Source organism: Camelus bactrianus, chromosome 19 (assembly GCF_048773025.1).
Source record: "Camelus bactrianus isolate YW-2024 breed Bactrian camel chromosome 19, ASM4877302v1, whole genome shotgun sequence".
Lineage (NCBI taxonomy): Eukaryota > Metazoa > Chordata > Mammalia > Artiodactyla > Camelidae > Camelus > Camelus bactrianus.
In genome coordinates this window covers 31,866,012-31,878,838 of record NC_133557.1, presented here as the reverse complement: position 1 = coordinate 31,878,838, position 12,827 = coordinate 31,866,012, and the positions used below count along the sequence as shown (strand labels likewise).

Genomic DNA, 12,827 nt, shown 5'->3' with positions numbered 1-12,827 from the left:
AACCCGAACCACCTGCCTGGGGCCCGATCACCCAGAGAAGAACCGCTCTGGAGGGCCAAGGGCAGAGCCCGGGGTGCCACCCTAAGGACAAGGGCGACAAAAGCCACAGCCGTGCTCTGCGTCCTGACACACGGTCGCTGGCGCTGCCCCGGCTCCCAGAACCCTCACGTCGGGGGCACAGCACTGAGTCTTAGCTTTGCGCGGTTCTGAACCCACCGGCGCCAGTGTTGTTAGAAACTGGGATTGTCGGTGCGGAAGAAGAGGGAAGAGGTGAGATAAGTCCTGGAGTCCCAAACTTGAAGCATCGTTGAAACAAATTAAAACAGTTCCTAACTCAGTCCCCTGAAAAGACCTAGAAACAAGACCGACCCAGCAGCCCCCCAGGCCCAGCCGGGGTCCTGAGCTCTCTCCCTGGGCAAGAAAGGCACCAGACGAGCCAGAGGCATCTTCTGTAAAGGACCATGGGCGGACTGAGGAGGCTCTCACAGCGAGAGACTGAACCACTTGTAGACTGGAGCGCATCCCAGAGGTTTCACTCCACGAGTTGGTTGGGTACACCAGCAATGCTGGGCGATGCCAGGAAACCAAACATGTCATCCAAACACTTTGACAAAGAGGAGGGCTCACTCAAGGATCCCAGCTTTCTTACGCAAACCACACTCACGGCAGAGGAAGGGAAACTTCTCATCATTGCAATATTCCAGGCACTACACGAAGACGGACAGGGTTCATGTAGCCCCAGGTTGCAGCTTACAGTCAATTAAGGGCTCTAGGCCCTGAGTATCCACGGCTCTTAAATTCAGAAGAAGAGCGACAGGAGGGTCTCGTGATGGAAGGACCCAAACAGGTCCACACACAGACCACAACACACACGAGATTCTCTCTGAGACAACTGGTAACCCCCACACAGAGTGGATATCTGATGATATCAAAGAATTATGTTACTTTTTAGAGTAGAGTAATAGTAACATGGTTGTGTTTTTTAAAAATCCTTATCCTTCAGCGATAGGTAAGAAATATTTACAAATGGAAAGGTGTCTGGAATTTGCTTTGAAATACCAGGGGCGGGCAGTGGTGGAGGCACAGGTGTGCTCAGCACAGTCGGACAGCGGCGGGGGCTGGTGAGGCGGGGCGGGGGGGGGTCGTTATACGACCCGGCTACTTCTCTATGCCTTGGAAATCGCCCATTTTCTCCAGTCTACGGCTGTTTCCGTGAGTTGATGAGTGGTGGGAAGAGAGCTGGGTCACCTCTCTGGAGGTGGTCCACAGAACTGGGCACCTCACGGGGTGCAGTGTGAGCGGCAAGAGGAGGGCCTCCAGCCCCAAGCATGTATCCAGCTTTACTCTGAATCCAGCTGTGGGCAGCTCCTCAGGGATGCAACGTAACGACGTCACTGCTGAAAAGACGCTCTCAGACAGTCAGCAAAGACCGTGAAAGGAAAGGTCTGCGGCTTCCGGACACTAAGGACCCAACTATGTTTCCTGTTACAAAGTCTGGGCATCTGCACCCCGCCTGCAGCCCAGGGACACGGAGCCTCCGCCCTAAGGGCCTGCCCAGTGGCTCACCTCCGTGTGCGGCCAGGAGCCCACCAAAACCCCCCGAAGCCGGCTGACCACAGCCACATCACAGGACACGAGCTCAGCGGGAACCCTTGTGATGCTCCTTGTGCCAAGAAGCTAACCCACAGGACGGGTCTCCTCCTGCACAGGAACAATTCAGCTTAAGAAACAAGTTTAAGTCTCACGCTTCAAAGCGCGTCCCTCCGAACTTACCAAGCCAATGCATTTTTTCAATATACTCCACACGCTGAAATCACTTCTGGTGAACATCGGGGCAGGCAGTGCCGTCCTGTGGAGGAGTAACCAGAGTAACACGTTTACTCATCCAGCGTGAGGTTCACTTGTGATGGCTGGTTTTGCTCAATGACTACTTTTTCCTTTAATTTTTATATCTAAGCATTAGCGCTTCTCTGCACTGGCGTGCCCAGGAATAGAAGAGACAGACTGCTGCTGAAGCCTCAAAGAGGGTTTCTGCACTGATGTTCTGGAGGGCCTTCTGGGAAATGATCCCGACCACACAGACCCCTTTCCTCCGGTGACCCCGCGGCAGCAGCAGGACCATGGACAGAGGCGGGGCCACGAGGACACCAAGAGGGAATCACATCAAGAAGACCTCGGAAACTGGCTCTCAAACCCCTTTGAGACACACGCTTGTTTTCCCTGAGGTGTGCTCCTCCTTAGGGCTCTTTCCACGATACCAGGGAAGCCCCGGCACCAGGAGGCCCCGCTCACAGTCACTGGGATCAGGGGCCCACGTAGGAGGGAGGCAGCGAGGATGCCTGGGGGATGCGGCCGGGCCCATGCACACTGAGGACGGAGGCTGCAGGCACCAGAGACGCCACAGCTACCCTGTGTGGCCCAGCCTGGCACCGGCTGCATCCCCTCAGGTGGCGCCTGAAGCTGCAGCAGAGGGCCCGGCTCTGACACTGGTCTTCAGGGTCACTCGATGGCAGCCCAAGTCCCCCCGGGGGTCACACTGGGGCAGCCATCTGTTTTGGGGGCAGGTGGGAGAGGAAGACAAGGCAGCTGGAGATGAAATGGGAAAGAAAACCAACATTCACTGGGCAGGATGTGCCAGGCTGCCAGCCACCAGCACGCGGCTCCACTGGGCCAGCTCTCACGGGGCACCCCAAGTGGCCACAGCGGGGCAGACCTCACAGCGCGAGGGGGCCATGAGGAGTGGGCGTGGCTCCATGGAGGGGAAAGGGCCCTAAGGATGATCTGTGAGCAGATCAGGGTGGGCAGGAGCTAAAGAGACGGAGGAGGAGGAGGGGACCTGGGCAAAGGGTGCAGAGCAGAAGGTGGGACCAGAGCCCATGGGGAGGGGCCGCCCCTCGTCCCAGGAGAACCTTACAGTTCACTGTCCAAACCCAGACTTCTGAGAGGAGGCAGAGCTGTGCAGCCCTGAGTTTTGAGCAAGGGGCAAAGGCGGCATGATCAGATCCGTCCTGAGACGGTGACTCTGCCCACAGCACGAAGGCCAGAGGACAGTGGCAGGGAGCAGTCAGGTACAAGAGGCACAGGAGGAACGGTGGTGGCACGGACGGGGCTGGGACAGAGTCACCGAGCACTAAAGGCAGCAGGATGCGTCTGAAGAGGCCGGCATGTCAAGTCGGGATGGGGAGGGGGGGCGGCACCAGGTCTGGCTCGTGAGCCCGATTCCTGGGGCGCGGGCAGGATGACGGCGGAGGCCCGGGCCACGTGAGCAGGCAGGAGGTGCTGCAACAACTCCGAGCATGAGGGAGCACCTGAGGCCCCAGGCGGAGACAGCAAGCGGGCCCTGGATCTCGGTGCAGGGCAGGGGTCTGGGGGGGACGCTGGCCTCCCTGGAGCCGAAACGCAAACAGCCTGGGTGGACGGAGGCTCTGCCCGACTGACGGCCTGTCCTGCCTGAGTCCTCCCTTCTGCTGGCAAAGGCCAAGGGCCCTGCTGTGAGGCCTGTGGCATGAAAATGGCATCTGGTGGGAAGAGAACGGAACGTGGTCTCGCTGCACTAAACGGCCCTCCGACCCCCACAGGGTGCGAGGCCACACGTGGGAAGAGAACACAGGCAGGTGTGCACGCAGCCAGCAGGAGGGTCTGGGAGCAGGTGACCGCGGGCTGCATGCCAGGCCCCGTGCGGATGCGGGGCATCCAAGCGTTCAGTGCCCAGGGCTCCACCAGCATCTACGGGGGTCGTAGGTGAGGAAGTGCCATCACCGGTCTCCAGGGGCCACACGGGGGCCGCGGGTCCCAGAATCTCTGGCTGAACTGGGCCCTGATCTGTGCAGGGGCCGCCCAGTGACAGGTGGGCGGCTCTTTGACTCCAGGCCCATGAGGGCAGCATGGACGCCACAGCACATCTGGGGCGAGTGCAGACGCTCGCGGGATGACGTACCTGTGCTTCCGAACCCCATTCTCCTGAGGAGGCCTCTCCCCGGCCTTCCCGAGCCTGTTGCTTTTGCTGGTGTCCACGTGAACCACTCCACTGGCTCTCGGATTCGCCTCTGAAAATTCCCCAGAAGAGTTATCAGAATCAAAGCCTGCGCGAGACAAGCAGAGTGGTGACTCCTGCAGGACTTGAACGTGTAAAGCCTGCTTCTAAGAACCCCGACCACACCCGCCAACCCCTCAGGCGCCACACTGTCTTTACTGACGCGCTCAGAGTCATCAACTCCGCTTCCCAGGAGCTGAAGGCGGAGGCCGAGACGGCAGGACCCCTTGAAGGAGCTTCCCAAGCGGGGCACCCAGTCTGCACGGCCACCAAGTGCTCCAGGTGCCTCACCTGCCGGGGCAGGCGGCCCGCAGCTCAGCCCCCGGGCAGGAGAGCACAGCTTTTCACCGCTGTGGTCAGTGACCCGCACCCCGTGGGGCGTGCCACCTCTGCAGGGTCCAAACCTAACTCCTGGCTGCAAGGCCCTCCTCCTCGGCACAGGGCCTGCGGTCACACTGCATTAGGTCCTAAAACACAAGCCACCGCTGCAGCTTCTAACCGAGCACCCGGCCCCCCCGCAAACACGGCCAGACCCAAGCAGACCAACGAACGGTAACCGAGCGTAAATGGGTGGTTTGAGCTGAGAGAGCTCTGGGTGCAAATGGAAAATTGAGAGAAATGAACTGATGGGACTCGTGTGAAACAGTCGTGGGGCCTCCCGGCCAGCACAGCCCCAAATGAGTCACACCTCCCACACCCCTTGTCCACCAGGAGGGCCTCCCTCCAAGCACCCGGCGGCTCCGGGGAAGAGGAAGCCGTGTCCCCTCCACCCACCCCGGCCCGTACAATTGCCCGGACACTCAAGTTCTGCTCCCCAGCGCCCGCCGGGGCGGGGCTCCTGGCGGCTTCACAAGGAGGCTCTCATTCCACAGAGAGGAAGGCCAGGCCCAGGAGGGTGACTGTCGTCAGACACAAAGCGTAAACAAACTTGTCGCTAATAAACCTCCCTGAGAAAACACAAGAATACCTTCTTTCACGTATTCTCTACTGACAAGATTCACAAAACTCACGTACTGAGATCTGTTACACAATAATTCTGAAAGGAGGTCTTAAAGATGAATCTCTTCACTGATGAACGCTTTCTGAAACAGCCGCCACCTCTGGTCTTGCTACCTAGCCGAAAAGCGGCAACTGCTAACCCCGTCGAAGCGAGCCCGGACCGTCTCCAGCCTGAGGGAGCTCCGTCCTCCAGCCCTGCACACCGCCCTGCACTGGCATCCCTGTCCCCCACGCCGGCTTGGGGCCGACCCCCTGGGACGTTGTTAAGAAGAAAGTTCACTTACATCACAACCCCAGCATGTGCCCAGGACACAAGGCAGCGCCTCCCTGACAAGCGCGTTGAAGTCTTGTCTCTGACGAAGCCGACGCTCCGGGACAGTCTAAATGTCCTGATACACAACGGGTACTTACCACAGAAAAAGAGAGACCACAGACAAGCCAAGGAGAGACTCGGCACCATCTGTGATCTGATCACCGGGAGACGCGCTGCTGACAGGTCAGTCTGAACTTCTATCTCCCTTAATCTGGACGTATTTTTCCTGCACTTTAAAACTTGGTTCTTGGAGGACAACTGCCTATGAAGCCACTCATTTAATAACTGCAGGGTTTACTTCCTTCTCAGAGTATCAGACACAAAGCGTCAGTACTAGTCGCAGAGCAAGATCAAGTCCACAGACGACGAAGCCAGGGCTCTGCACCTCACGCCGGTGTCTCACTGCACTGGGAGACTGAGTGTTCTTCGTCTTTCTACTGTTTGTTTTGAAACCAAAGGACTGAGGTGAGAAGTATTTTCACCAAGACAATTTCAGGAGACAAATTATTTTCACCTCCATCTCAGGGACACGCGGGGGCCCTGCCGTGGGAGAGGCGGGGGTGGAGCTCACTGACACACCGCACGACAGGTGCTCAGGTCCCCCCGGGGACCACCTCGGGAAGGAGTTCAGAGACGTTCAGGAGTGTGGCTTACACTGGCTCCCGGGTGAAAGGGAACTGCCCCAGGGCCCCTAGGAGAGAGGGACACACTGCGGCCGGGCTAGCTCGGTCTCAGACGTGGGCGCCCCACAAGGTGCCATTCCCAGACAAGCACCCCACCTGGTGGGAACTCAGCTGCAGACGATTACCGGTGAGTGTGCAGGTCAAACAAACACGCTTCCCAGGAAAACACACGCACGAGGAGCACGTCAGCTGTGAAGTCACGAGAGGTGACTTACTAGCTCAGCCTCTGAAAACAGTGGGGAGCCCAGTGCCTGCTCCTCCTGGGGTTTCAGACAAGAATAAGTCAGCATCTTCGGCTGCCAGTCCAGCGACCTGCTCCGACCCTTCGATCGGAAGAAGCATGCCTGACAGATGACACAGGACCCGGAGCTCGGGGACCAGGATCCACAAGACAGGCGTCCCAGCAGGGACAGCAGAGTGTCCAGGGAACAGGGACAGGGACCAGGAAAGAGCCTTCTGTTGTGCTGGGCACCAAGCCATTTTGGCAATAAGTGCGGACATGCCCGTGTGCCTGCACGTGGAAAGAAGGTCACTAGACACCTGGTGGCAGCAGCATCTCAGAGCTGGTGCGTCTGCGCCCAACCCCAAGGAGGGAGGGGCTCAGAGTCTCCTGAGGTCCCCTCCCACCAAGAGCAGCCCCTCAACAGAAAAGGCAAAGTGATGCTCCTATGCTGACGAGGGAGGATGGGGGGCAGACAAAGGGTGGCCGTCTTGAACGTAAGAGTTTGGGGGTCCCTGTGGTCACCTGCCCTGCAGGCTGGTTCACGGCTTCTCCCCGGTGACGGGAGGGGGAGGGGCAAAGGGGCTATTCTAAGCCAAAGTCAACGGACCCACCCAGCCTCTCCTTCCCCTGCCGGCCCTGCCACCCACACGCAAGCAAAATGCCCGCTCCGCCACACTCTCTTCTCCACCAGGCTCGACACCAGCACTTCACGTGGTGTGTGAAAAGCAAAGCAGAACTGAACTTTGAGACAGTATGAGCTGCTGTAAAAGCAAATCAATTTACTATCTGAGGGGTACTTTACTATTTTGGTGTACTTTGGTATACTCTAATAAAGTAGCTACTTGCAAAACAAGATACAGTTATAATGCAGGAAAAGAAGTTTTTAATCATTAAGTATAAATAATATAAGAATGCTGACCATCTCACTTAGGAACCAAATAAAAATACTTATATCCCAGGGCAACTCTTTTAAAGATTAAAACACAATTGTTCTCTCTTGTTATCTCCTGTGGTCCAAAGTTGAGGCTTTCCCCCCCCCAATCTGGGATACGGCACAAGCTTTTACTAAAACGCGGTGCCTGGGAACACGTCCCCTCTTGTCCACACGGCTTCCCTGCGCACTCCTCATGTCCGCAGGCTAAGTCTCAGGCCCCAAACGGAGGGCTTGGCGCTCAGGACTCTCTCTCTGAACCAGCATCTCTCTCCACTCACCTGTGACGGCGTCAAAGAATTCCTCCTCACCGTTCATCCTTCAGCAGCCAGGCTCCCCCGCCGCCTGATCCGTGGGCGTCTACTGAATCATTGTACTGGATCCACGTCAACAGTAGGAGAAACGTCGCGCTATTTTGAGGGTAAAAATCCGATGGGCACTGGAGACCTATGAGGGGAAAGACATTTTGGTGTAATTAGCTTTCAGAAGTTTTACAGATTAGAAATATTTAAAAATACTCATTCACCATTCCTGAAGTCAATCTCGATTACACCCAAGCAAAGAGGTGAAATGAATGCTCTCCTGCGAGAGGAAACAGGCGCGATATTTGTGTCCATCAACGAGAAGCGGTCAACACGCCACCGTCGTCTAAAGGGCCACTGTCCACAGCGGAACAAAACGACGGTACGACCCATCTGGGGAGTCACGTGGGTGGCTCGAGAGGCGGCTTAGCCACAGGGCGGCGTCCACACGCCGGGGCCCCCCGCACTCCTCAGGAGGTTTTGCTGAAGGTCACTTGAAGGTCACTGCAAATCTTTACCAGAAGCTGGAACAAGTGGTTACTAATAAATGCAAATTTATGTTAAAACACTTATTTCACATGGACCTTAAACCAATTTTCAACTCTAGAGAATTAAGGCCGCTGTGTAAGTTAGCTGTTACAGCATAAACTGTAATCAACTCAAATTTTCTCAAAATTATTTTAGCTCAATATTTTAGTAGAACTCATGCATAGGAACTCCTCCCACCACGAAGAGCAATAGTTCAGAAATGGCAAGAGACTGAAGGAAAAGGTCACCTTGCCCCAAAAGGTCTTTTTATGATATTTAATTGTGTGAGCAACATACCAAGGGGGCCAGAGCTCTCCACACCCTTCGGAGGGCAATGAGGAGCAGGCGGCCCCGAGGGGCATGTGCCCTGTCCTCGGAGTGGCCGCATGGTGCTCGGTGACGCCTGCACATCGCTGTCTCTGGGCTCCGTCCTGAGCATGTGGCCCCGTCTCCATCACACGACAACTGGCACTCAGTGACACCGCTCCTCCTCCCCGGAAAGGCTCTCTGAGTTCCCCGTCTCTCCCCCACCTTTTCAGCCAGCCCAGCAGAACCAGACACACGCGTAGCCTCTGGGCGCACCCGTACAAAGTCTCATTTCCTAGTCCTCAGTTTGGGTTTTTTGTTTTGGGTTTTTCTATTCTTCTCTTTTTGCAAATTAAAGAAGGTGTTATTACTTATGTCTGATTCCTCTCTGACACGACAGGTCCCATCTACAACATCCAGCTACACACTTTGCCTCTAGAAGCCCCCGAAAAGAACCAGGGTTCCCTGGAGGAGAAAGGCTGAATCCAGGGCTGGGACCCCCCCTCAAGGCAGCAGGAAGCTGTCAGAACCACCGGGGTCAGGGCAAAAGGCTGAGACGAACCTACAGAGGCTCCCACTGCAACCTATCTGAGCACCACAACCTGCCAGGGACCAAATGTCCCACATGCTTAAGCCCCTGAGTGCAGAGATGTGGAAAAAAATTAACTGGTCACCAACGGACAATGCCAACACACTCTTTTGAAAACCTAGACACAACAGGAATGCATTGTGCCTTCAAGCTGCCTTTCTGTGCAGGTCTCTGTACAGGCCACGGAGCGGAGGTGGGCGGGCTGCCTTATAAAGCCATCCTGCCCATCGATGCAGGAACCAGGGAGCGTGCGGGTTGCAGTGCGCAGCACTGACCAAGTTCCGCATCTGGGCACCCACCACCCTTGGCTGTGCCACCACAAGACCTGGATGCACTCTGCGTGCCAGGTGGGGGGGAGGGGGGTGCAGCCTGCCTCCTCCGAAGGGGTCCTGCCCAGAAAAGCAAGCCACAATCTGGCCCTCCACCAACTGGAACCCCAACTCAAGGAACAGAGGACAGAGGAATGTGTTCAACTCCACCACTGGGACGTGCTGGCTAGACGGGACCCTGGGAAAGTCTACAGGGCAAAACCCAGTGTCTTCAGCCACTAAGTCACAGAGGAGAAAAAGCACATGGCAGGGGGTGGGGGGTAGGTCACGAGGCTGGAGGAGCTGGTAGTCCCGCGGGGGTGCCCAGGTCACGTTAACTCACGTCCCACTGCCTCTGGGGGAACAATCAGCAACAGGAGACAGGACAAGACCTGGGTCCCTCAACAAATAAATGAGGAAGGAAGCAGCGCAACGGAGGCGAAGGGACACCCCATCATCTCTGTGGATGCGCACACGTCCAGACTCACACTTTGAACACCTGCAGTTCACTGTGTGTCCTAACTGTGTTTTTCAGAAGAGCCTTCACCTTTCAGAGCTACACGCTGGAATACGCACGGGGAGGCAGTGCCGTGGCCAGGATTCTCCTCACAGTGACTGCAGAGGGTGACAGGGCGACTCGCGGGATGAGCCGGGCCACGAGCTGGTGAACAGGTGAGGCTGGAAATGGGCTCGCAGGGACCAGTGCGCTATTCCGCCTGCTTTTCTGTATGTTTAAGATCCCCCACAATGAAAGGCGTCTTAAAAGTCACAGTATTTTCCTTTCTCATACCTGTCCTCACCCACGACAAAAATACTGCCGTGAAAAGTAAATGAATCAAAACACATAGTAAGTCTCTAAAATGAGGGTGTAAGATGTCAGGCTGGACCAACACTGAAGACAGACTTGGCTGACAAGTGGGACCGCGACCCGGACATGGCCCTGGCGTCGCTGCCCGGGCCCCCACCGAGCAACTGAGCCCCGTTCGGGGAGGCCGCTCCCTTCACGCCACCCGCGCCCCGAGGTCGAGGCCAAAACCCCCACGGCAGCCGTCAGACTGCGCGCCCGCAAGCTCCAGGTGAGCTGCACACGGCCTGCAGGTGATTCCTGGGAGGGTCACCTCAGCTGCCACACGCATTCTTTTATTTTGCGAGTAAAACCACCCACCACTGCAGAGCATCAACACAGAGCAACAGTGATCTCGTCTGTCCAACAGGAACGAATGCCAGGCCTGGGCTGCTGAGGGAGGGAGGGGTGGGCAGGCAGGGGTTCACCCCCGACCCCACCCCTGTGCGGGGCTCCCCCTTCCAACTGCAGGGAGTGCTCCCTCCCAGCCTCCTCGGGAGACACCAGCCCAGGACACCCACCCCCCCATCGCTTCCAGTTCCACACAAGGTGCCTGCCCGCCCCGCCCAGAGCCCCATCCTGCGCCCTTCAAGATGCCCACTCCGACTGCTGTCCCATACTTCCAGGACCCAGCTCAAAACACCAAACGTCCCAGCAGCACCTACACGAGTGTTTGCACTCAATTCTGACAAACCCATCTTTACGTTTTCTGGGAAAAACAGGCCTACTAACTTAGGAGTAAGGACTGGCTAAGGGACCGGGGCTTCATCTCCAGGGCCAACTCACTCGAGAGTCAAATTGCACGTTATTTCCCTTTTTATAAAAAATGGGCACGGCGACCTAGACGGGGTCTTCACCACGTACAGAATATGGAAATTTGGAAATTCTGAAACCACTTTTGCAGTTAAATATCAACTCTGAATATAAATTGCTCAAAATAACATAAATTCTATTTAGTAATTTAAATATACATTAACAAGCGTCAACCAGACAGAAGTAAAGAAACGGAAGACTCGAGCAATGCAATCAACAAGCAGTCTGACAGACGCACACGGAGCATACTGCCCCACGACAGGGCACGCTTCCTTCAAGCGCACATGGGACCTTCTCCAGGACAGACCCCGTGCCAGGCCACAGATTATACCTCAAGACATCTGAAGAGCCAGACGTCACACAAAGCATATTCTCTGACCATAAAGGAGTGAGTCAGAGATCAATAAAAGAAGGAAAACTGGAAAACTCACAAAGTTGTGGGAAGTAAATAACACACTCTTCAACAACCAACAGAGCAAAGAAAAGAATTACAAGGGAAATCAGGAAACCCTTAGAAACAGATGACAATAAAAACACACCACACCAAAATGCATGGGATGCAGTGACAGCAGTGCCAAGGGGAAAATTTACAGCTACCAGTGCTTACATTAAAAAATAAGACAGATCTCACTCAACAACCTGACCCTACAACTGAAGGAAGCGGGGAAGAAGAACAAACACCAAAGCCAGCAGAAGGAAGGCAGGCACACGGATAGAAAAGCAGAGAAGATCAATGAACCCGAAAGTTGGTTCTCTGCAAAGACCAGCAGCAGGCAAATGGACGAAGAAAAAAAATAGAATGTTCAGAAAGTTAAAGTTATAAATGCAAGTGGGGACATTACTACTGATTCAGCTGAAATAAAAAGGATTGTAAGTACAACCCCCAAAGCTGAATAACCTAGATGACATGGACAAACTCCAGAGACATGAAAGCTGCTAGACTAAGCCCCAGAGAAACAGAATTCTATCCGAACAGCCCAATCAGTAATCAGATCTCACAACAAAGAGAAGTCCTGGACCCAGTGGCTTCGCGGGTGAATTCTACCAATCACGGACAAACACACACCAGTTCTCCTCAAACTTTTCCAGAAAATCAAAGAACAGTAAACAAACACTCCCTCACTTATTCAATGGGGCCACTGTAGTCCTGACACCAAGGCCAGACGCCGACATTACAAGAAAAGGAAACTACAAACCAGCCCCCCTCACGGACACAGGTGCAGAAAGTCCTCAACAAAACACTAGCAAACTAAACACACTGAACACACTCAGCAGCGCACTACAAGGATTCACACGCCATGGCCAGACGGGGTTTACTGCTGGAACGCAAAGATGACTCAACGTATGAAACCCAGTTGGCACAACAGATCAAAACCACAGGGTCGTTTCAGTAGATGCGGAAAAGTCATTTGACAAAATTCAACACCTTTTCGTGATAGAAACATTTGACAAATTAGTAGTAGAAGGACCACTACAACATAACAAAAGCCACAGACGAAAAACCAGCAGCAAAGCTTTTCCTCTAAAATGAGGAACAAGGCGAGGATGCCCGCTTTCTTCAGTTCTATGCATTGTAGCACTGCAAGTTCCAGCCTGAACGACTCGGCAAGAAAAAGACATAAGAGTCACCTAATTCGGAAAGAAAGAAGTAAACCTGTGTTTGCAGATGATAAGATCTTACGTAGAGAAAACCTTAAAGATTCCACCAAAAAAAGAGAAAACAACATTAGAATAAACAAACTCAGCAAGGCAGCAGGACTCAAACATGAGACGCAGAAAGTAGCCGCGTTTCCATGCACTAACAACGAGCGACCTGAAGAGGGGATTCCAAACAATTCCACTCACAACAACATCTAAAAGAATAAAATACTTAGGGATTAACCGAGGTGGTGAAAGACTGAAAACCGTAAGACGTTACTGAAAGAAACCAAAGAAGACATAAGCAAATGGAAACA

The 12,827-nt window shown here is 54.6% G+C and overlaps 1 protein-coding gene across 7 annotated transcripts in view; it reads right to left on the bottom strand.

The window, feature by feature from the left end:
• Positions 1-12,827, bottom strand: part of OSBPL2 (oxysterol binding protein like 2) — a 36,364-nt gene that overhangs the window by 13,913 nt on the left and 9,624 nt on the right. For 5 of the 7 annotated variants that reach the window (XM_074347554.1, XM_074347553.1, XM_074347556.1 and 2 more), the window contains 3 exons: positions 7,464-7,629; positions 3,938-4,082; positions 1,774-1,849 (listed from right to left, as the gene is read on the bottom strand). In XM_074347554.1, the coding sequence (XP_074203655.1) occupies positions 1,774-1,849; positions 3,938-4,082; positions 7,464-7,500 (258 nt within the window). In that variant the 5' untranslated portion in view covers positions 7,501-7,629. The remainder of the gene's footprint in view (positions 1-1,773; positions 1,850-3,937; positions 4,083-7,463; positions 7,630-12,827) is intronic. The other 2 variants (XM_074347559.1, XM_074347560.1) reach the window with 1 other exon arrangement.